General features: G+C 46.8%; 1 protein-coding gene across 1 annotated transcript in view; it reads right to left on the bottom strand.

The window, feature by feature from the left end:
- GRID2IP (Grid2 interacting protein) overlaps positions 1 to 25,509 on the bottom strand; it is an 837,949-nt gene that overhangs the window by 630,089 nt on the left and 182,351 nt on the right. The window contains exon 2 of the mRNA XM_069647354.1: positions 14,853 to 15,442. Within this exon, the coding sequence (XP_069503455.1) occupies positions 14,853 to 15,442 (590 nt within the window). The remainder of the gene's footprint in view (positions 1 to 14,852; positions 15,443 to 25,509) is intronic.

Here is a 25,509-nt window from a genome sequence, read left to right as displayed (position 1 = left end):
CCTTATTATGAGGTCCCTTTGCGGGACCCGACCTTAACGGCTGGTTTTACCAGCCGTTAAGGAACGGGCCCGCAAAGGGACCTTGGTGCTAATTACAATTTGCGGTACAGTAATTAGCTCCTTCCCCATTCCCATTGAGCCCCTTTGGGGGCAAAAATGGGAATGGGGAAGTGCCTTGGTGAATTGAGAATTACCGGCCCCGCTCACCTTGGAGTAGGGCAGTAATTCCGCCATCCACCAAGGCAGACACGGTAAAATACCGGCGGCAACCATGGCGCTAATAGCGCCATGGTTACCGCCTACCGTGTAATGAGGCCCTATACCCTTTATGATCCAACTTCCTACTGGGTTACCGGACAACCTCCCAAAAAACACTCCCATTCTGAAAATAAATTGGAGAGCAATTAACAGTATGAACCTAAATGCAAAACTGGAAGCCACAAAACCATCAACCACCATCCTAGACTCAGCCAGTATAGTTGGAAGAACAGACTAAAATGAGTCACAAAACCAATGAATGACATTGCACTAGAAACACCTCCCCTCACTAAAGAAAACAATCGCACAATGAATGGTTCATGCCCCATCTCAAAGCTCGGAAAAACCCCAACAGAAAATTAGAACAAAAATGGAGGAAAGACAATGACCAACACAAAGAAAACACATACCAAAGATGATACCATACAAAGCGAAATACTCAAAGATGAAAAGACATACTACAATGAATGGATCGCTAAATCAAGCAACACCCACAAACAAATGTTCAACATCGTAAATTAGATAAGAAACCAATTCATGTGCAGTAACGCACCAACCCCTATGCAAATACTATGCACCGACCTTGCTGACTACTTCAAGAACAAAATCACTAGCATCCAGCAAATCAAACAAAGCAAGCCAAAAGGCACCATTGATCACCTAAACCAGCCAACACCGAAACCACCGACTAGACTAAACCACCGACCAGCAATCTCAACAGACACATTGTACAGCCTGGTGAGAAAAAGCAACAAAATGGACTCTTCAGAGACCCTTACCCACCAGATATCTACAAAACCATTCTCCCCCAGAGAACACTGGCAGAATATTACCTCTACCTCTTCAACCTCTCACTAGCAACAGGAACCATGCCACAATTCTTACAATCAGCCTCCAAAAGCCTCTCCTTAAAGATACATCTGTAAACACAGAAGACCTAACCAACTACTAGGCCAATTTCAAAATATCACACAGCCAGCAAAGCTACTAGAAAGCTACATTTATGAACATATCTTGGAATACATATAAAACAACCAGCTGTTAGATCAGGCACAATTAGGCTTCAGACCCATGAGAGGAACAGAAACTGTGCCTCTAGCATTATGGACGATCTAAAGACCAATAGAGACTCCAACACAAATTCAGCACTTATACTACTCGATCTCTCAGCAGCCTTCGACACACTCCCCATCACACTCTCATAAAAAGACTAGAAGCCATTGGGATCGGCAACACAGCTCTCCTCTGGCTAAAATCCATCTTGACAGAAAGACCCGAAACAACCCGATTAGCGCCTTTCAAGTCAGCACCTCGGAAAACAACATGTGGAGGCCCACAGGGCTTATTGCTGTCTCAGTTACTCTTGAACAACTACATAACCCCCTGACAACCATAACATTCCATGGCCCACTAAGCTGGGAAACCTGCCAGAACCATCCAAAGTGGTCACAAATCTCTGAATCCTAATGGACAATGAGCTAACACTAGAACCACAAGTGAATGCAGTAATTAAGAAATGCTTCTTCCACCTTCACATGAGCAAGAAGGTATTTCCCTTCTCCTATTTCACACACACAGAACACTCGCTGTCATCTCTATCATCATGGCAAGAATAGACTATGGCAACAGCATCTACCTCAGAATGCCAGAATACCTCATGAGGAAACTACAACGTATATAGAATGCAGCAGCAAGACTTCTCCTTACACTCACTAGAGGAGAACACACCACACGAGCACTAAGAAAACTGCATTGGCTACCAGTAAAAAAACAAATCTCCTTCAAAACCCTCTGCATAACACACAGAGCAAACCACGGCCAAGGAGCAGAATTTATACAGGATAGAATCCGTATCTACAAAGCACTACCAACACTAAGATTTAGCAATGACATTTGCCTCAAACCGAACCAATGCTCAAAACAAAAATTTGGAGAATCAGTATTCTCCTGCATAGTGATGAAACTCTGGAACTCACTTCGAAAGGAAATTCGAACAACTGAAGAGCACCTAAAATTCACGAAACTGGTAAAAACATGGCTCTTTAATGCACCAAGCTGAAGAAAACAACGGAGCAACAACTCCCACCACTGCAACGCAAGAGAACTCTACGAGATGGTACCACCTGAAGAAAAAACCACCCTGACTAACCCTACTCTCCAACACTCTGCATACCCACCACCCTACACAGATATTCGACACAAAATACCCAAAGTACATACACTCTCCACTACATCCAACAATGCACATGAAGCACTTGCATACAACCATCCACAAAACAGACAAGACACAAATGGCAATCTACCAACATCATACCACCACACAGTGACTGTTTTTCCCGAACTGAAGCTACCAACTGCACATCAAAGCTCTCTTGCGTTTTACCCTATTAACCCTACTAATTTACCACCCCAACCACCTTCCTTTTCTGATCCGCCATACAACCTGGAGACCATGAAAAGGGCAAAAGTGCACGGTACAAGTCATAATAACATAACATAAAATAACTGGCTAATGGTGTGAGTACCTGCTTTTGGTGGCTAAACCTGCCCATTTTTCGGGTACCTACGAATTGTATGGCAATAGCTGGTATATGATAGCACAACCTGTCACATGATGTGTGAACCCAACAAATGTGATGATGCGGTGGCAATAGCTGGCAAATGATGAATCCCAAGTATATACCCCGCAAATGCTTCTGCAAATACCCAAGCTATCGGCTTTGTCAAAGCTTGCTTAGATAGTAAACGTTTCACTGGTAATTTGTGTCTCCGTACTGGTAATGAGACACTCTGCTTCCCTGTGGGTGCCTTTACGCTCCGACAATGTGCAGGCATGCAATGGCTGGTATGTGGCACTCTTGGGGGGGGGGGAGGGTGGCAAGAGGGTCTGGAAAATCTTTGGAAAGGAAGCATGATCAAAGCAGCGGCAGACTTGCCTACAGGGAACTCTGGAGATTTCCCACTGGGTTTCTACTCCAAAGGCCTCTTTTGTGTGTGTAGTTTGATTTTCTGCTTCTCTTGCCCTTTCTAGCAGCCCGCCAGCCCATTTGTTTCCACTTCCCTTTGAAGCAAAGAATTTGTTATAAAGCTTCATTATGTAATTCCTCACGTGTAACAAATGTTTTGCTCATGCACTATATAGGGACAAATGAATTTTAAAATTCACTATGTGCACCCATTTTTCCTATCTCTTTCTTGCGCGGGGGCCCCTGAGCCCTATTTAGAGGGTTGGGCTTGCTAGCTGCCTTGGCTCGCAGGGTATAATGCAGGGCCACTTGGAACAATATTTCCAGGGCCACTTTTGGCTCCAGGTCCACCCCTGGATTGAAGGCCTCATTCTATTACATCTTTCTGGCTATCGTCAGGCGCTATAGCTAAATACGTTGGTCCTGTTATTAGATGGAGTCATTAATACCCAGCTTCCCAGTTGTGGCAGCCAAAAGCTGGAATGCCTTACCCTTAGACATCGGAGCAGAGCTGTCCCACACCCCATTTCGCAGAAAACTCAAAGCCTGGCTCCTCACCTCCAATATATAGACTTTGCTGCTTCACACCCATCTACTGCCACTTCTTCAGCACAATACTTATGTGAATAATACTACACATGTAAACTTCATTGATCATTTGGTGCATCTGTGAGTTATCTTATGCCTGTAAATAAGCTTGTCATAATATATGTCAAACTTAAGCTTTTTATTGTTGAATGTACTGCAGTACCTGTTTTCCAGCGCCCAGATACCCACTGGTTTGGCGCGCTCCATAAATGCTAAATAAATAACTACCTGAGGGAATGAGGGCCCATCAGCTGCTCCTCTGGACTAGTGGTAGTTCCAGGGGCCAGGACAGACCCGGGTTGCAAAGCTCAGTGCTGGGGTGGCATGTGCTTCTCCTGGAATCTGATTGGCCACCCCAGCTGCCACCCCATTATCCTGAACTATGGTCATTATGTGTGTTTGCGCTCAGGCAGCAGCACCCTGGGCAAATTGGCACCCTCCCCGCATGCCGCTGGTCAACAGGGGGAGAGGCGGGGCACAGAGGGTGCGGGGGGGGCAGGAGCGCCACATTTGATTTGTCCCTCCCTGCTCCGGCACCTTGCAGGTGGTTAATCACTGGAATAGGATGCTCATGCATGCTAAGGCATGAGCGCCCTATACCAATGAAAACCTCCTGGCTCCCGCGTCGGAGCAGGGAGGTAATCATCATGTGAATGGGCATCAGCACCCTATTGTTATTAAATGTGCCACACCGCCGCGGGTGCATTTAATAACAAAAGGGCGCCTGCCGCGCCTTTTCTCACTACGCCAGCTCGGGGGAGCCTTTAAAAGACTCCCCGACCTGGCGTGGTGGGGGGGGGACATGGCACCCCGGGTGGTCGCCCGCCCCGCCCCCCCCCCCAAGGCCAGCTCTGTTTGTGCTCGTACTTTATTCCACCCCTGCATAAGTCAGTGCCCCACTTGGGCCACCCCAGTCAAAAGAGTCTGGACACGTCGCTGGCAAGCCACTGGCAGAGCTTGCCGTGCTCTGGCAGACCGGCCCCAACAGTGCCTAGTCTTCTTTCCGTGAGCTGTCAGCGACATCACAGCGTGGAGGCAGCCTCCTGCAGCCTGCTTGACACTCTGTGATTACTTCCCCACTGCCTGCCTGCGCCTTCTGCTGTGGGTTCTGCACCCCATTGCTAATTACACAGTAATCAAGTCTGGCCCACTTGCTTGCAGTCTCGAAATATTCCCGGCAAACTCACAAACACTAAAAGAAGGAAGGATTCAGCAGTTTTCAAAATTCTTCACACAAACCAGCACCTGCTCATGTCGCCCTGTGTGCAGCAGTTGTCATTGCCAATGGGAATCTCGTTTGATATTTTGATGTAGTGTTTTTCCTTATAAAATGTGTGCGTTATAACCCCTTCGTTTATGTTTATCTCTCTTGTTATCAATGTCTTGATGAAATTTTAAAAAAACACACAATGTACGCCATTGGTGATCCACAGCAATCTTACACACGTGCGCATCAATCTCAAGAAGGCTCCTCTTTCCCTAAAGCTAATCCAGCAACTCCAAGATGGCGCACGGCTGTCACCCCAGTTATGTAACCGGAGCGTCAATTTAACGGGCAGGGCACAATTGCGATGCACATTTTCTTTCTGTAGGGGGCATTGCACACACACATTTTGGGGGGCAGTGAATTCACCTTAGAATCTGTGCAAGGAACAAAGTGGGAGAGGTTTTTCATAGTTTTCAAAGATCACTTTTCCAAGATGCCAGAGGTGAAATGCGTCCCATCATATTATTATTATTTGCACTTATAGGGCCTCATTACACGGTGGGCGGTGGACCAAGGTGCTATGAGCACCTTGGTCCATGCCGGTAAAATACTGGCACTGCCTTGGAGGAAAGGGGAATTACCGCCCTATTCCAAGGTTGGCGGGGCGGTAATTCCCCCTTCCCCCATTGCCCTTCCCCATTCCCATTTTTGCCCCATAGGGCTCTATGGGAATGGGGAAGGCGCTAATTACGGTGCCGGAAATTGCGGTACCGTAATTAGAACCCTGGTCCCTTTGCGGGTTGGTTTTTAACGCCTGCTAAACAGCAGGCGTTAAAGTACCTACCCACAAAGGGATCTCGTAGTAAGGTGGTAAGGGTTTACCGGAACCGGTGCCCTTACTGGTAATGAGGCCCATAGTGCGCTGAAAGGCCGCAGGCATCAGGGCGCAGGAAGAGAAGAGCAAAACATGGACATCAAAGACAGAGAGCTCCCAGAAAAGAATCAACCGAAAAACATGGTCTTGACGACCTTCCGAAATTTCAGAATGTTCATTTTACGGCGCAGAAAGACAGGGGAAGCTTATTCCATAGAAGAGCAACCTGGGCAATAAAGGACCTACCTAGTCCTCTGACTCTCTTACTCCATGGAACTGAGATACAAATTCCTTCACCAGATCTAGTGAACCTGGTCGGAGTGCAGATTTGAACCGTTTCTTTAAGATAGCTAGGGACATGCCCGTTCATGCATTTGTGCACCAATGTCAAGGCCTTGAACTGTAGGTGAGCCTCCATAGGGAGCCAATGAAGGGTTCTCCTGTGTTCAGAAATGGGCTTGTGTCTTGGAATATTCTTAATGATACGTACCGCATAATTTTGAAGGACTTGGAGTCCTCTGAGACTGTTATTGCTAGATGCGAACATCAAAACATTACAATAATCCAACCGAGGCATAACAAGAGCCTGTACCAAAGTGGCACAGTTAGATTCTAAAACATAAGGCTTAGCAAGCCTTAGAAGACGAAGTGTGTATTTCGCCTTATTCACAACAATCTCGATGTTGGCATTGATGTTCAACGAGGACTCAAAAACAACTCCCAGTGTACTAACTCTGCCCATGGTATGGCATGGCCTTCCACACAAAAAACGGAATATTCTGAGTCCAGCAAGACGTTGATGAGGGAAGATAGGTGATGATAGGTGCCAGTCAGAGGGAGAAGCTGGGGAGAACTTGCATAAACTGGAAGTAGTGGATGTCCCCTGTCATCTCTGTCAAGTTTCAATATATTATAGGGGTACAGAATGTGTTCAATTAAATAAAAAACAAAAAAGCAATATGGAAAGTATGAAAAAGTGGCACACAAGAGCAAGCAGAGCGTCCATATGCTCCTCCTGCTTTTTGGAAAGATGGGGCAAGAGGTGACATATCGGCCAGAAAGAAAAATGACAGCAGAACCAGACGCGTCTGTATGCGTGGAAAGGAAATGCCTACACGCTAAATGATATAGAACCTCTTGCACATTGTAATGGAGGCAAAACTATTATTTTAATGAATCTGAAATGATGCTGCCTATTATTAATGAAAGGTTTTGTTTTTTCCCCCAACAAAAAAAGTGGTTGTGTGCTACTGGCAGTGACAATTATTGGCGAGGTGTGGCAGCTCAGTGTGGCATAGGTCAAATCAGAGTCAGAGGGGAGCAAGCAGAGGTCTTTCCCCACTAACAGTGGGAGCTCGCTGATGCAGTACTGTCCAGGAAGCTGGTTATTTAATGTGCAATGGGGCGCGAAGTGCGGCTGTGACGAATCACATTCCGGGGTACCAGTGGTGAACACCTCTAATACGCCAAAATGGATCCGAATAGATTAGATTAAACAAGCATAAAATTAAAATTATTAACCTCTGGGTCCAATTTTGGTAAAGTGGACGGAACGGCAGGCTTATCTCCTATGCAAGGTCGTGGATCGTTGGTTATTTGCATCACAGCCAAAATACAATTGTTATCTAATAATATAATGATACAAGGAGTGTCCAGTCACGGTTGTATAAAAAGATCTACTTTATTATTATCATAACAGACAATCTAATAGCACTACTAAATACACCCCCCCCTGTAAAGGAATGCAGAGAACAAGCAGCTTCTAAGAAGGAAAAGCGATGCACTGTGGATACTGACCGGAGGAGTCGTTGGTATGGTTAATAACCACAATCGTTTTTTTAAAAGGCTTCTTGGCTTCAGCAAAAAGGGAGAAAGGGTCTTAAAAAAATGTCTTTAGGGGACTTCTGGGAAGGACCAGGGAGACAGAACCACACTGTACCTCTTGCTGTAGTTGTTCTTGGTACTCGACAGCATCGAGTCGGCTCCAGGGTGCTTTCTGGCATCTGCGACAGAGTTCGAGACGTGAGTCTGTGGCAGGTGGCGGCAAGACTGTTTGGCGAGCGAAGCATAGCGAATGGCTGCAGGCTGTCCTTCATGGCGACTCGAGATCAGGAATCATCTCAGTGCTGATCAGCGGTTCTGGCACTGGTCAAGACGTCTCAGGCTCCTCCGGCGACTGCGGCTTGACGCGGTAGCTCGAGGCTTGAAGGTGGTCAGTGTTGCAGGCGGTGCGGCTCGAGGAACGCGATTCGCTTGGGAATGTCTTTTAAGGCAGATGGGGGCAGGTGCTCGTCGTTGCACTGTTCCCCACCTTAATTAACTTGAGTTAAGGCGGACAGCCAAGAGCTAGGCAGTGCATTGCAGGCAGCTGCCTAGTCCTTGGGTTCGGGTTCAGAAATCTTCTGGCACTCCCTGTCCAGGGAGCTTGCTTCAGAGCCTTGCAGGGCATGCTGTGTGCTGGCTGGGTACCAGTTCTGAAGCAGCTGGAGGGTCTTCTGAGTTCTTTTCTCCCTCTGCTCACCGGGCAGAATTAAGGGGAGGGATATTGCTTCCCTCTTTGGATGTTCCTGGCCTTCCTTCACAGACAAAATCTGTAAGGCAGACTGTACCTTCAACCAGGGTACAAGGATGAGTTCTTCTTCGTGCTTCAAGTGAAGTCTTCAGATGATCTGTCTGAAAGAGGGGCTCCAACCCTCTCTTAAGGCCACATAGGCCATAGTGATTGGTTAGGCTGAGCCTATCTTAGTAAACCAATCTCAGGGTCCACACCAACAATTTCCTGTATGCTAGTTCATAATGGGCAACAGAGTGCGACAAAGCAACCCATTATTGAGGAGTCAAGCCAGTCTAGTGAAAACAATTAACGTGTCCTCAGCTGCTTGTTGCAGCTCAGGATTCACTCATAGGCTGTCTTTTGTGTGTAGGGAAACATGGTTCCCCTTCCACGGATACAGCTCTCCAGTGCTTACACCCAATGGGCCTTGAAAGGCCGGGATCGATTTTCTTCCCCAGCTTTGAATGGCCCAGTGGGGTTGCAGGCTGGAGAACTGCAGGACCAAATGGGTCAAGAGGGTTCTCCTGTGTTTTCCCACACATTCATAGGGCCTGGACAGCGGGATGGTGGTGCCCCGGGTCTACTGTGCATGTACAGGAATCAGGAAGCTCTTCCTGGTTCCTGTTTGCTTGCTGAGGCAGTGTCTGGAGTCGAGACTGGGGCAGCAGATAACAACAAAGAAGTCTGTATTTATGTATAGATGCGTGTATGCATTCAAGGATTTGTCTTTTTGGATGGCCATCACATGTAAAATGTGAATGCGTTGTATGAGAGATACGATCCTCAAGCCCTGGGATCATATCTTTCCAGCTCTGAAATCTATCCATTGGCTCCCAGTGGCTGCAAGGATTAAATTCAAAACACCCTGCATTGTCCGCAAGGCCTTCTGGGGCCTGGGACCAAAATACATTTAGCTATCCCTCCGCAAATACCTCCCCTCTCGAGCTCTTCGCTCCTCTACCTCTAACTCCATCAAAGTCAGTCGTTTTTCAAAGAAACGAGCTGGGGTAGATCTTTCTCTTTGGCTGGGGCCTCCCTCTGGAACAACCTCCCTGCCACTCTAAAACTTGGGGAGAACCATCTCTGGTTCCGAAAGCACCTCAAGACCTTCCTCTTTGCTTCTGCCTTCACCCTCCCTCTCCCCTGCTGATCTGCTCTCTCTTGGCACCGTGCACCTGGCCACCCTCTGTCCTCTGGGCCCAGGTACCTGCTCACCCTGCCACTCTCCTGCTCTGCCTCCAGGCCACCCCTTGTACTGGGGTCTGTATCTGTACCTATACAGCGCCCCCCCTTTTTTTCTTCATGCACTTATCAGACCTATCCTGTCTTCTGCCTTAAACACAGCACTTGCCACTTGCTGGCTGCACTACCATTGTTTGTTGCCTTTATTATTTATTATTATTTATCTGTTTCTCCTTTGCTCTGCTCTTTCCACTTCTCCCCCCTTCCATGCACTTTGCTCCTCTCCCTCTCCCATGCACCTGCACGTTCTCAATGTTACTGGGCCTAGTAAGATCGTTGTTCTGTTCTTCCCTGTTCCCCTCCCTTGCCTTGTCGCGCTCTGAAACACTTGTGTACGAGCGGGATAGAAATAAAATATCAATTCAATTCAATTATGTTACGTGGGTGCACATGTGATATGAGATAGCTACGTTAGTTAATAAACCTTTGTACTGTACAAAATCACCACCATGGTAGTAGTATCAAAGCACTTGGCTTGTCCAGAATGGCATACTATGTCCTACCCCAGGGTGAACCAGACCGTAGTCCTAGAGGGAGACGGAAAGAATACAAGACAAGTGGATGGCAAAGAGGGTGAAAAGTGACAAATGATAGGTTGGGATGCAGAGGGGGCGAAGAGTGATTGTATTTGTGTGGAGGGATGCGGGTTCCATGGGCGGACTGTCTGGCTGCTATGAATAAGGTCTACCTGATCTGTTTATATTGGATTAGGTTCATAAACCAATTATCAATGTGCAGTAGTTTTAAGGGACAATGGAGGTCATTACGAGGTAGGCGGTAAGGGGTTAACGGCGCCCGTAAAGGTGCCAGTGCCGTTAACCCCTTACCGCCACATTGCGAGGTCCTTTAGCGGGTCCCACTAAGGGCAGCTGGTTTTACCAGGCGCTCTTAGTGGGAGCCGCTAAAGGACCAGCATGCTAACAACGGGCCCGTTATTAACGGGCCCGTTGTTAGCATGGTCCCCATTCCCATTGAGCCCTATGGGGGCTCGAATGGGAATGGGGATGGGTTCCCTGAATGGGGAAATACCGGGTTCTCCAGGGTTGCAATGGCCCGGTAATTCCCCATTCAGGGAACCCGGATCCGGTATGCGGTAAGAGGGTAGCCATGGCGCTAATAGCGCCATGGCTACCTCCAACCTCGTAATGCCCCCAAATATCTATATCTACTATATTGTATTGTTCTTACAGCCTATTGGGTGTGTGATGGGCTCAAGAAGAGCTTGAAACACCTAGTACATTTGTTTACAGGCGATAACCCAAATTGTTGTTGCTAATTAAGGACTGTTGGACAAGACTTAAATGATAATTTCCCTAAATACGGCTGTATGTGTGTAATAGAGTGATGTGGTCAATATTCCACCATGTGGAAGTAGTTATGTGGTTGAAGAACATAAGGGGGGAAGTAGTGTGCTGGCCTGCCCATGGCATACTATTAGCTGCTGCAAGTCTGCTTCCAAGTTTTAGCTATACAATGATTGAGAAAGTAACCAGTGTAGGACCATACCATACCTCCAAAAAGGTGTGATTTTCGTTATTGAGTGGTTTTGGTAGTTAAGAGGCCAGCTCAAGAGACACAATTGAGGGGCATTGTATATAAAGTAAGTTCCAAAACATGAGGTGAAAACATATGTTTCTGCTTCTGGATATACAAATTGCGCCAGCCTTTAATGTTATAATTACAATTCGCACAAACTAGGAGAGTGTTCAAAATAATGTTTTTTTATTTGATAGTACTTGTGTTTAGACAATCATAATGAAATGAAGAATTTAGGTTTCAAAAAGTTAAAAAGGTTGTTGAGCCTCAAAGTGGTTCTTAGGTGATGTCTGTCTCCTTTGATTTCTAGAGGACCCCATTTGTCTTCTCAAGTGCTAGCTATGTACAATTTTGCAGTTGCTCATATTTGCTTGGGTGATTACTGATGTTGCAATTGTATGTCCAGAAGCAGAAATCTATTTAACTTTGGATTGGGCAGCCACAATACAGAGACACACGTACTGCAGACAACCAGCCATAAACTCAAGATTTTGGATTAGCCAATGGTTAATCTATGACTGCACTTTGTTTCTATGAGGTGAAACATATCACAAGTACATAGTCAATGCAGGACGTGTCATAGTTGGGCAAGCATAACAGGGAGATAAACGTGAAGATTAGTTATTACATCTTTGGCAGAGATCTTACAGGTAAATGTGGAAAGAAATTCACACTGTACATGTAATGGGCCCATCCCAGGTATTGACAGTATTCAGGTGTATTTCAGGTTTGGAGCTGTAGTGTCTATATAAATCATGTGTTTCGATCTGAATCAAAAGATCTTTAAGTGTAATCGATTCTTTGTTGTTTAGGGAATTTGAACGTTGTGTTAATAGGACTCCCCAAAAATACACGTCTCCCTCTGAAATCAGTTTTTAATTTGGCAGCCTGCTTAGTGTGTGGGGTAAGAAAATGTAATCATATTTCCCGCCTTTTAAAGAAATATCACTATTTACCCCTTGATTTTAGGTTCAGATTTTAACTGTATTGCCAATAAAACACCCGATTTCAAATCTCCTGAGTAGCTATATCAGAAATTGAAAATCGCAGGGGGGCGGAAGGGGGGGTTATGGAGCCAAGAGTAATTACAGTTTGAATTTCCATGTTTCAAATGTTCATTCACACTGAGTAAGTCTGTTAAACTCTGGAACACCCTCCCAAAAGATCTACGAGTGAGAACAACCGACCTGAAGTTTAGAAAGAAAAGGGTGTTGGGCACAAGCATTTTAATTGGTTCAGACTTATTTGAATGGTCTTATGAACTTAAAATCGACAGATTTTAGGGTTTTATTAATTGTCTAGTTTTGACATTTTAGTTCGGTTTTTAGAGAGAGTATCGAATTGCAATTTTAATATAGGCAAAATATTTTACATATTGTTGATCTCTGTTGTTTATTGTTTGTTACTTTAAGTGTAAATCTATGTATTGGTGCATTGTGAAGCCTTCTGATGCTCTTGCTAGCCAGGCATGTTCGCGCTATACAAACTTTTAAAATAAAATTAAACTTCAATAAATTGCATACGAATCTCAGAACTGTAATTGTAATCGAATCGAGGTCTGATCCGAGTTGGTGATAATGTCGTCTGGCAGACTGCAGATTTCAGTGTCAGCGCTAGCAGGGCCTGGAGTAGAATTCTTTCACACTTATTTTTAGAATTCTGTACGATATTGTGTATTTATGCATAGTCAAAGAAATGGTTGTCAAACAAAATCTGTACAATGTTTGTTTGATTGTCGTTCAGATGAAAGCGAAGATGTGCAATGCATACAAATGTGTTCAGTTTGCTGTTTTACTTGTTATTCCGTTTATAACACAGGGTACATTTTTAGTACATCAGAGATGTTATACAAATATAATAGTAGGACGTTAGGGTGTTTTGAGTGATTGTGTGATCACAAGATATGCTGGTATATTGCCTCTTTAAAAGGAGAAGGAGACGACAGGCTGTAGTTTGTTTTATGTAGTGTGTATGTTGTATGAGTGCGTGTATGAATGAATTTGGTTGCGTGCATGCAGGCCGAGTGAGCCTCTGATTGGGGGAGGTGATACAATGGTGCATGCAGGGGCAGCCTGTATTTATATGTTTTTGTGATTGGGTAAATGTTTTATTGGCATAATGGGCAAAGAAAACATGAAAGTTCTTACATTAGGGACAGGGTAGCTACAATGGTTTAACCAGCGGGAACATGTTTTCTTACAGCAGACACAGCATTTGTAATAGGTTATGGGCAAAGCCAACATGCTGAGTGTTCTTATATGGAGGGAGGAGGTTTGGTGGTTCATTTAGCATACACATGTTTTCTTAGAGTGGGCCTAGCATTTTTACTGATGTTATGGACAAAGCCAAATTAACATTCTTATGTGGCCATGCTTGCCTACTTTGGTGCAGGCAGTATGGACCTGTTTTCTTACAGTGGCATGACATTTTGTTGTGGCATTATGAACAAAACCAACAGTAGCATGTTCTTATGTGGGGGTATTTTCATATATTAGCAAAGCCAACATAGACTTGTTTTCTTACAGTACCATTAGTGGCAGTATGGACAAAGCAAACGAGTATTTTCTTATGTGTCACAACTAGCATATATTGGTGTTGCCAGTATAGGCATGCCTGGGCACAGCCAGCATGAAAATGTGTTTTTCACTGGCAATATAATGGCATACGTCATGGGCAAAGGCAACATTAAAATGTGTTGGACAATACCCCAGAAAATGCTCCTGTGAACTGTTGCTGATTTAGCACCTATTGGATATTTTTTCAGGTGTTAACCGAAAAAAATCTGCTTCTGTGCGTATCATTACCTCGTTTTTCAGAGAAACTGTCCTGTAAATTACATCCTTTTAACACAGTACTTTAAAAATGTTCTCGGGTTGAAACCCCCACCCGCCTTCACTGACCCTGTTTGGTTGGTTCGGACTCCCCTGAGCTCAATCAATCATGCACATTCATGGGAAATGTTTACGCCCCGCCAAGTAAAACATTCACCAGCCACCACTGCCCACAGGTTAGCCTGCATCCACCGAAAAGCATGAACTCATCTGTCCACTACGCAGTTTGGCAAAGATCCTGGCCAAGATCCGGGGTTTGTCCCCCACCCAAGGGTGTTGAAGATTGGCTTTCATGTGTGGTATTCTTGCTGCCCGAAAGAGAGACTAACTTGATTGATGCTTCTAAACGTGGCATACACAATACTGAAATTAAATAAAAAAGAATACATTTTCTTCGAGGAAATCCAGCATGAATAGCTCGAGGGTGTTCTTTCAATTCGCATGATCTTTCCCAGATTAGACTACAATCACTCCATCTGATTCTAATTTTGGGATACCTGCAGCACTAGCAATACACATGGTTTTTGCTGCAGTGCTGCATGCTCTTGCCATTTTTGGAATACCCAACACCGCTCTGGGTGTACAAACAAGTCCTGAACTATCCTTAGAAGAGCACGCACTTCTGCCAAACCAATTCAATCCTGGCCTGGGGCACACTTTGTTATGCCAGAACTGATCCTGAGACTTAGAGATACTTGCATGAGCACCTTTACCATGATGAATCATTCCTGTCCTTGAGCAACATGCTTAAACACACATGCACCAGACAGCACAAGGGAGGAGCCCTGGCAGTTACCTTTTTGTTGAATTCCTGTGCCTTGCTTCTCCTTTCCTGGTGTACTGCCTCAGTGCTCTGAACATACTCCCGTACAGTGCTGTTGCGGCTCCGCTTCTGCCTCCGGCTTATGCACAGCAGGCCCAGTCTGAGGGTCCCATTGCACGATGCCGCGATCATGCGTTGGGCTGTCTCGTGGTGCTTCACCGGGACCCCATTCACCTCCAGCACATAATCGCCAGGTCTAATCCCACTGTCTGACGCGGGAGACTCAGGGTTGACCGTCTCCACCTGGAGAGGACCGTCCCCCATCAGGCTAAAGCCAAAGTGCCCCAAAGCATCTGGCAGGACGTCCACCTGCTGGGTGCGGGAGACAACGCCAATGCTAGGTGGCACGTCCACGCATTCCCGGGCCAGATTCACCAGAGCCTCGCTGGGCAGCATTGAGACATTGTGACCTTCGATCTCCAGAATTTGATCTCCAGGCTGCAGGCCTGCCACGTGGGCACTACTGCCCTCTTCTACCGCCAGAATGTAGCAGGGCCCATGTCCGCTGATCTGGAACCCAAAGGCTTCAGGCCACCCCTGGTTGGTAGCCGGCATGGTCAAAACTGCAAATAAAGAAAGATAAGACAATTGGTACATTTAGCAACATTTACTTTTTGTCCACATTCTACCTGCTACACTGTTTCTAATATCCAGTAACAATATTCCATGTGCTACCACGTTCTTCCACAAAGCCATCCACCAGTTGTATCCCTACCACAAAGGCCAACATATCACACGCACTGCTCCTAACAAATATTTGGCAAATCTCTGCTTAGGTGAGTTCCTTCAGAATCTGGTCTGTGTGCTCAGGTCCCCGTTGATGCACCAGACTAGCTGTGCTAGATCGGAGGGCATGGCTTTCTCCATATGCTCTAGCAAATTCCCCCTCTGTGTCTAGATTTCACTTTTTGGGCATTACCCAGCCAACAACCAACCAAGCTTTCTCTCAACCCCGGCCCAATCCTCCAAACCCCTGGCTCAATTGATCCTATATGGGAGCTTCCAGGTAATAACACTTGGCTAATACACCCCTCTGTTGTTTCGGTGACGTTTTATTTGGGCTAACATGTGTATGTAGAGGAGCACTCTAACATTGTTGTACCTTATGCAACTTTCAATGTGTCATTGTGTGTGTTTCAGACCATGTTGGAGGACTGCACCATGGGATCCTGTTTTCAATGTTGGTCATTGGACCCAGGTGGTCTGAGGGGATGGCCTACCCTGGGAGACTGTAGAAGGACTGTTGAGGAGGCAGAGGAAGGGGACAGAGAGTGGTGGAGCAATGGTTACAGCTGGGACTACTGCCCACAGATGCCTCCACGGGGCCATAGATATCTGGAGGTTGTGATAGGGAGTGACGCACTGAGACAGCGTTAACAGAAATGGTGGTGGCAAAGTCCCAGGCCGCATGAGTGGGGCAGCTTAGGGGAATGTTGAGACCTGGGCCGCATGAGAGGGCAACCTGGGAAGGGCAAGGGAGCTCCAAGGATCCATAAAGGTCATGTCCCCATCCAGAGAGGAACACTGGTGTGGCGGACAGGCGGCAGAGTGAAGGCCTGTGGTCCAGGATGGCCCCAGTAGTGCCAGACAGGGTCAACAGTGGTGCAGCTTGAGTGAGCACACATGGCTGTGCTGCAGTATCATGGAGCTATGCGGTCCAGTGGCATCATCAGTCCTCCCCAGTTCGCATCATAAGAGAGAGAGGTGTGAGGACAAGGCAGGGGTCCCAGAAACGCAAAAGAGTATGCGCTGAGGCGGGTTTGCCCTGAGCCATTGCCACGCATGCAACGCCATTGAGCTAAACGGGATTCAGCCTCTCCCCTCCCCCCGAATTGTGAGCTGAGGGGCGGGGATTCCGCACATAGGTTTTTGTTAGTCAGAGAGGTGAGAGAAGTCTTTTCTGAAACGGAGGCTTTAAATTGCTAGTGTGTTAATGCAGAAAAATGGATTTGCACAAACGCAACACAACTTTAAAGCTGCTAGTTTCTAGAAAGGCGTCCCTCACCTCGCTGCCTACCAAAAATCAAATGCACACATCAGCCGCCTCCCCACAGATGCGAGGGAACATATAACAACATTATGTGTTCTTTCACATCCGAGGGGAGGGGGTTGATGTTGGCACCTGCTTTTTGTTAGACAGAGAGGCGAGGGAAGCCTTTCCTGAAATTGGCAGAGTTAAAGTGTTACTGTGTTTGTGCAGAAAAAAATATTTGCAGAAAAGCAGAACAACTTTAAAGCTGCTAGTTTCAAATAAGGCTTCCATCGCCTCTCTGCATCAGAAAATATGAATGTGCACATCTGCCCCTCCCGATCAGGGGCGCCGAGTACGCGGGTGCGAGAAGAGTGTTCTGGACAAGACAAAAGCAATCACAAATTTAGGGGGGCATTCAGAGTTGGGTGGTAACAGTAAAATCGTCAGTATTTGGCAAACAACCTGGATTTTACCGACCACCCAATTCAGGGTTTAATCAAATACTATCAGTGGTTCCATGGGAATACCGGCGGTGGTATTTTAGGCAGACGTTTTACAGAAAATCCAGCTATCTTTACCTCCACCTTAGAGGTGGAGTTAAAAAATTGAAACTGGCCCCACATTTATTAACTCTTTCTTTTTACTGTACATAATGGAAGCACACTAGAGTGAAAAATGTTTTTACAAATGGCCATGTGGAGGGGGTAAAAAGGTGGGCATCTCTGATGGCCTCCCCTCAGCACCTTACCCATATAATGCAGAAAAGGGCCAGACTTGACCCGTATGTGCATAAAGAAAATCAACAGTAGTGATATGAGCCAATACTGTACATAATCGATTTCTCCATTTACATTGATGCCGAACATTGCTGAAAATAAATGTTAAAAACGAAAACATTGGCTGATTCCAAGATGGCCGCCGGGGTGAGGAGTCGCATCTAAGCCGAACTCCGCCCGGGCCGCCAACAACAAAGCACATTTGAAGCATAAGCGGCTCGGTTGGCACGAATTGCCCTCCCTCCCAGGCAGCTGGAGGTCTCCCCCCTCCGGGGGCCACCGCGGCTCAACGAAACGAGCCCTACGGAGGGAGAACGGAGTGAGTGAGCGGTCCGCCCCTCCCCCATCGGGCCCGAGTGGAACCCTCCAAGGGTCGGAGGAAGAGCAGCTGCGGGTGGATGATTGGGGCTGTCGGGGTAGGTGGCGGTGCAGCGCCCCCCTCACTGGAGCAGGTTCAGGTGTGACCCAGAGTCGGGGTGCCACCGCCGGCCGCGGTGCAGGGCCGGCAGCGGACAGACAAGCGGCTCGGCGCAAGGCAGGGACGCGGCGCCGAGCTCGAGTGGAGGTGATGGAAGCCAGAGAAGGAGTCAGAGGACGGAGAGAACGACGGATCGGGGCGGACCGCTTGATAAGTGGAGCGGGGGCTGCCCCGGGATACATCGGCAGGAGCTGAGACCCCCTCGAGGGGGATAGCGAGGACACCCACACATTCAGAGTAAGGAGGTACTACACCCCGGGGGGGAGAACAAGAGAGAATTTGGGGAAATCTGATTAATATATGCAGAATATCCACCGCATAGCGGCAATATATATACAAATTGGAAGGGCGCAACCCTCCCCCTAAGAACATCATGCCGCATAACGTGGTGGCCCTCCCCACCACCCCGGACTTATACGAGCGGTGGCGGCGCTAGAGGAGCCCCCCCTCCCAGAGCATTGAAACCAAGAACGGCGGACCAGGGACAGCGTCGATGGGGACATACCAGGAGTTCGCCGGGGGGAGCCGCCAGTGCCACGCATCGAGGGGGGTATCCGGTGCGCCCTAGCCACCACAGGTGGGCAGTAGCAGGAGGGACCCGGGAGGGACTCGGAGTCACAAGCGCAACGCCCAGAAACCGCAGGGACGCTGCCCACACTAGCTTTGACGAGGAATCAACAGGTGGAAGGTCAGTCAACAGGGCAGCAGTTGGGCGTCGAAGCCCCATCAAAATCCCGGTCAGACTTCACTACCATGTCAAGAGCTAAAGGGAAGAGGAACGCCACCCACCAAATGCAACAATCCACTAAACAGGACGCAGACATTTTGTAAATGAGGTCAGTACAGGTCTCATCGCAATCGGGAGGGAAATCCCAGGGGGAACCCCGGGGGGAAAGCGAGACACTCTCTCAGCAACAACAACCAGCGACAAGAGCTGACATGCAAACCTGGTTTATGGACTTGCAGGAAAAGTTCATGTCTACAGTGCAAGAACAATTCACAACTATGAAAAGCGAAATGAAACAAAGGGTACATGATATGAAAATCGATATAGCCAACTTAGAAGAGAGAACTGACATAGTGGAGAGAACACTTCTTAGTCTTGAGGAAGATACGAAACAGACAAATGAGACACAAGAACACCTGGTACGACTCACCCATAACCTGGAGATACAATGTGAAGATTTGGAGAATCGCTCCAGACGCTCCAACATCTGTATCAAGAATATGGCGGAATCAATACTTGATAAAGATTTGAAGGAGGCGGTGAAGGAGGTGTTCAGAGATATTCTGGGAGTACAAGACGCAGAAGATATTGGAATAGATAGAGTCCACAGGGTAGGACCGAGAAGAACTGGGGCGCCGTGAGAAAGACCACGAGATGTCCTGGTGGCTCTCTCCTCTTATTCGCAGAAAGAACAGATCCTGAGGAGGGCCAGGGAACTGGAGCATATTAAAATGAATGGACAAGACATACAACTGTACCAATATTTGGCTCTAATGACCTTCCAAAAAAGGAGAGCTATGGCTCCGTTGGTCAAAGCGCTGGTGCCGAAACAAATTTGCTACAAATGGACCTTCCCATTTAGGCTGTTGTTCAGGTGTGAAGGAAAACAGAGGAGAGTGACCACGTGGGAGGAAAACCTAAGTACAATGGGACTTCAAGAGGAAGAGTTGGAACGAGAGGAGACTACACTGAGGAGGGAACGAATAAGGAAACCAATATATTGGGAGTCAACCAAGCGAAAGAAGGCAAATGCAGGAAGGGAGTCCAGGAGAAAGGCACCATGAGGAACTCCGAAAATAAATGCAACTTGGACCTTAGTGCGGAGGTGTTGAAATAAGGTTCGAACTGGGGGGGACGAGTGAGACCGGAGCAGCATGACCAGTATGCAGACGGCGGTCCAGTTGTGACCCACCGGTTTGGATCTCGGATAGGGCAGATGGAACAGTGGGGTTTAGGATTCCCCACGAAATACCCCCTGAGGGCATGGAGGGCAGGGAGTGAAGGGCACAACGCCCTAGCGTCATTAGGAACCCTCGCCCTGCTCGGGGGAAAGTTTATGTATTTTACAGTTCACTGTTGGGGAGGGGGAACGGGGGTATGAATGAACGGGGGCATGTACTGAGGGGGACTCAAAGCCAATGCATAAATGTATAACTGCACGGGGATGATTCGCATATTAACCTATAACAATAGGGGTATGAACCTACCAACAAAGAGGGTGAAGCTGGAAAAACAGGTTAAAAGGGGTAAAGCTGATATTCTGCTACTTCAAGAAACCCATATCAGAACCAGGGACAAACAGAAAACACGCATAAAAGTGTTTAAAATATGGGCACAAGCAAAGACAATGGAAAAGAAAGCAGGGGTGTTGATTGCGGTGAAAGAAGGGAAAGACACTAAACTGATAGACACAGTCATCGACAAAGAAGGAAGATATATCTTCGCCAATGCGGAGATAGAGGGATATCGTGTTACTCTTGCCTCAATATATGCACCCAATCAGGGACAGGATTATTTCCTCAGAGATGTGTTGGGGAGGTTGGAAGTCTTTGCAAGGGAGGAGGTGATCATGGGAGGGGATTTTAACATGGCTTGGAACCCACAATTAGACAGGAGTATGGGGTATATGCACGGCCATGGAGCACCATCAAAGCGCCTTAAACAACAGATGGACCACATGGCCTTAAATGATGTGTGGAGGGAGTTGCATGGAGAGCAGAGGGTGTATACATATTTCTCGCATGTTCACAATTCTATGTCCAGGATTGATTACTTCTGGGTATCGGTGGGTCTCATGGGTATGGTTCAGGGGTTAGAAAAGGGAGCGATAGCGCTCTCGGACCATGCGCCACTATGGCTGGAGATGACTCTTCCGGGGAAAAGAATGGGCTCTGGAGGTGGAGGCTACCGTTGGATCTGATCCAGGACCCGATAACCGGGGATGCCATAAGGGAAATGATAGAAGAATATTTTGTACAGAATGACACAGGGACAGTCACTCTGAGCACAGTCTGGGATGCGTTTAAAGCGGTGATACGGGGAAAGATGATGGCGCTGAAAATCACGAAGGACAAGCAAAGATATATGTGGGAAAAGTAGCTCAAAAAACAATCGAAAATATCCAAGAGGAACTGTTGTCACACCCCACTAAGACATTAAAAAACATTGAAACATACACAGGGCCAACTAGAGATGTTACGCACGAAAGATGCAGAAAGGAACCTACTTTATATGAAACAGAGATATTATATAAGAGCGAACAAAGCAGACAGACTTTTAGCGAAGCAACTTTGTGCAAAATAGAAAGAAACTACAATTAAGGCCATGCGTAATGCAAAAGGGGACATACAAACACGCACACAGGACATGGGGGAAGCATTGAGGGAATACTACCAAACTCTCTACTCCACAGAGCATCCTAACGCAGACGCCCAAGACTCCTACCTAAAATCCATACCGATCCCACGGATTTCCGTGGAAGATGAACAAACCCTTGAGAACCCAATTAGCGAAGAGGAAGTTAAAAAAGCAATAAATGGGCTCCCTGTAAATAAAGCACCAGGCCCAGATGGCTTTACGGCTCCATTTTATAAAAAATATTCAGACCTACTGACCCCGGTCCTGACTAGGCTCCTGAATTCATTTAAAGATAACGGCAACATGACCCCCACAATGAATGAAGCGAAAGTGTTAGTCTTCCACAAACCAGGTAAGGATCCAACATTCCCCGCATCATATAGACCGATATCCCTGATGAATCTAGATGCGAAAATCTATACGAAGATCCTGGCAGCAAGGCTATCCCCGCTTCTCCCAAAACTGATAGGTATGGACCAATCAGGCTTCATTCCTGGGAGGCAAACCCATGATAACATCAGGAGGCTCATTCACCTGGTGGAAATAATTGGCATAACTAACGCCCCAGCGATACGGTTATCGGTCGACGCCGAGAAGGCTTTTGATCGGGTTGAATGGTCGATGTTATTTAGAGTTCTAGCGTACATGGGCTTTGGGGAACAATATATTGCAAGAATCAGAGCAAACTACATGTCCCCATCCAGTAGAATAGCCATTAATGGAGAGGTAACTGATAAAGTACTTATATCAAGAGGGACGAAACAAGGCTGCCCCCTTTCCCCATTGCTGTATGCTATCTTCTTAGAACCTCTGCTCATAAAAATAAGGCAATCTGAACTCTTAGAGGAATAGATATGGCAGGACAGCAACAAAAGGTAATAGCATACGCGGATGATATGTTGATTGCCCTAGAAGATCCCGAATCCACATTATTGTGGTGCGGGTGTTAGAAGAATTTGGGGCCATCTCAGGTCTGAAGATAAATAGGAAAAAATCAGAAATCTTAATCCTGGCGGGTGACAGAGCAAAGATATATGGGGAAGCTAAATTACTGAATCTTAAGATAGTAGAAAAGGGGATAAAATACCTGGGAATAATGGTACCGCAGAAAATTGGGCAAATTTATGGGGAAAACTACCCGCGGCTTCTCGCAAGCATCCGTAGAGAGGTGGGCAGATGGAATCCACTACAGATATCTTGGTGGGGTAGGATCCAGTCAGTTAAGATGACTATCCTCAAAAGGGTGCTGTACTATTTTTAGGCTCTCCCGGTGGGTGACCCCGTACGTTCTTCAAAACTCTAACGAAATTGGTCTGGTCCTATATATGGAAAGGGAAGACTCTGAGAGTGGCTAGGGCAGTCCTCACGGCACCAACCAGGGATGGGGGGATGGCACTTCCCCACTTTCAGAAATATTATCAGGTGGCGCAGCTTAAGGTTCTGAGAGAGTGGTTGGGGGAGAACCCGCAGCAGATCTGGGCCAAACAGGACAGGGCAGTTGCGATAACCCCACTAGTAGAGCTCCTCTGGAAACAGAGACAACACACACACGGGAACTTGGGGTTAAGCGAGATAATGAACACTACGCTGGAGGCGTGGGATTGCCAAACACAGAGAGGTATAATGTCCACAACGCTGGGACCTTTTACACCCATCTGCAGGAACCCGCAATTCCCACCGGGGATGGAACAAGGGGCATACGTTAATTGGGAGGAAGCAGGCATAACAAAAATAGGTGAAATGTTCGTGGACAATAAACTCAGGTCACTTGAATCCTGCGTTGCATGTCCAACTCCCTCAAAAGGGGACAAATATAGATACGAGCAGTTAAAACAATGGCTAAACTCCCCGATCATCGCCAAAGCAGCAACTAGGGCTCTTACACCGTTTGAGACATACATCATTTCCAACTCAGGGGCCAAAAAATGGGTGTCGACTTTGTATAAATTCATAAACTCACAGGAAGAGGAAATTAAATGGTCATACATGATTAAGTGGGGAAAAACGCGAGGGGAGGAACCAACGAAAAGTCAGTGAGAGGATCTTTGGAAAAAGATCCCGAAAAGGACGCGATCTGCACAAACCAAAGAAATGTGGGTCAAAATAATGACACAATGGCACTACACCCCCGAAAAACTGCATTCTATTTTCCCCAACACGTCTAATCAATGTTGGAGAGGTTGTGCTGAAGTAGGAACATGGAAACATATCTGGTGGGATTGTGAAGGCATCAAGCCCTTCTGGAAGGAAGTCAAGGGTGAGATGGATAAAATGTTCCCTGATGTGGGGCGGATTGCAGAAGGGGTGTGGTTGTGTGGAATTAGAGATGACATAACAAGGCTTTACAATAAATCTCAATGGAGAAGTTTTATGGGACTTCTCATTGCGGCATGGACTACAATTGCCCAGAACTGGAAGAATAAGGATACCCCATTGACTTTCACTTGGCTAGAGAAGTTATGGGCCGAAGTAACGATGGAGAAAATCACCCACATAATCCAAGGAACGAGGGACAAGTTTGTGAAGGAATGGGAAGGGACTCTGCATTATCTCCAGTCAGACTTTATGGAACAATGGTGCCCCCATAATATCAAAGTATCAGACATTTTCAATGCATAAAGGAAATTCTTGAAAGCTCGATGCCATGTACCCACGGGGCGGGAGGGGGTTGTTATATTGTTTGATGTTGATTTCTTGTAAAACCAATAAATACAAGTTTAAAAAAAAACGAAAACATTTTACATTACCACCATCAGAGGTGGTATTTCTCAAATAGCATTAGAGGTATTCCAGAAATACCACCTCAGCTGGTGGTACATTTTGTTTAGGGCAGATTTCCAGAAGTTTCATTGTCGGAGCTGGTAAGATTCTTCAGCGGTATCAACAACAAAAAAACAACTCTGGGTCCCCGCTTAGTATGTAGTCTTCTAATAATTAATACCTGAACATTACATCTTTCTATGTGTGTTTTTCAACTGTGTCCCAATGTAAGTACCACAAACAGTCCCACGGCCATTTCTATAACCACTATATAAGTAACATCCATGTGTGCTATTAAGGGTGCATTTAAACTCTTTTTGTATGAACACACTGGTGATCAAGAAATTCAGCAGAACATAGGGGAAGCATTTGTACAGAATAAAACCAAGGACAAATTCTAATCAGATATGGACCCTTACTTCCTTGACAAGTAGGCACCGTGATCAACTGCTGTGGATTGTAACCGACCAATGGTGTATGGAGAGCAGTCGTGCCAACATTACCATCCAGAGGCACAGAATCCTATTTAAATGCATGCATTGGCATTTGGCGGTAGGAACATTTCCCTGCAGCCCTGACTCCTTTCCCTGTCACTCACTATGGAGGTCCATGTGTGGGTCCATCCAGGCACATCTACAACATTGCTGACATCAAGACTGTAGAGCAGTGGTCTTCAAACTTTTTGGCCTGGGCCCCCCCTGAGCAAAGTTTAGGCAGGCCGGGCCCCCCCAAAAAGTGCCAGATGGACAGTATGTAGAAATCGCTATGAACTTTTGCGTGCTGTCACCGCACCCTACTCCCAGTACAGACCCTGGGCTCTCCCCACTCTACTCCCACCACTATCCAGTGCTGCCGCCCATCCTGCCCCCACCACAGTCCCATAACACAAGCATACACACATCCATACACATTTAAATAAAAAATAAATCGCCATAAACGTACCTCGCATGGTTGCTAAAATGCTGCACTCCAGGTTGCTCTGCCCGTATGTGCGAGGAGGCGCAGGAGCACCCCCTCTCACATACATATATGCAGTGCCCCAGCCAGCATTTCCAACGAGCTATGCAAGGCTGGCGAAGCAAAACACCCACAGCGTTGCATGGCTCAGTGATCAGGTGCGGCTGGGGAAATGTACTGTCAAAGGCAAATAGAGTTTCCCTTTGACAGTTCAGCCAGCCCAGGAGCTCTCCCTCAGCTGGAAAAAGCAGCTGAGGGAGTGCTCAGTGTTTCACTAGGCTGGCTCACTGGGCTGGCTCCTCCATAATGGGTGACGTGGCCAG

Source organism: Ambystoma mexicanum, chromosome 2q (genome assembly GCF_040938575.1).
Source record: "Ambystoma mexicanum isolate Mex_15411 chromosome 2q, UKY_AmexF1_1, whole genome shotgun sequence".
NCBI classification, from domain to species: Eukaryota; Metazoa; Chordata; class Amphibia; order Caudata; family Ambystomatidae; genus Ambystoma; species Ambystoma mexicanum.
This window is presented reverse-complemented; position numbering and strand designations above follow the sequence as displayed.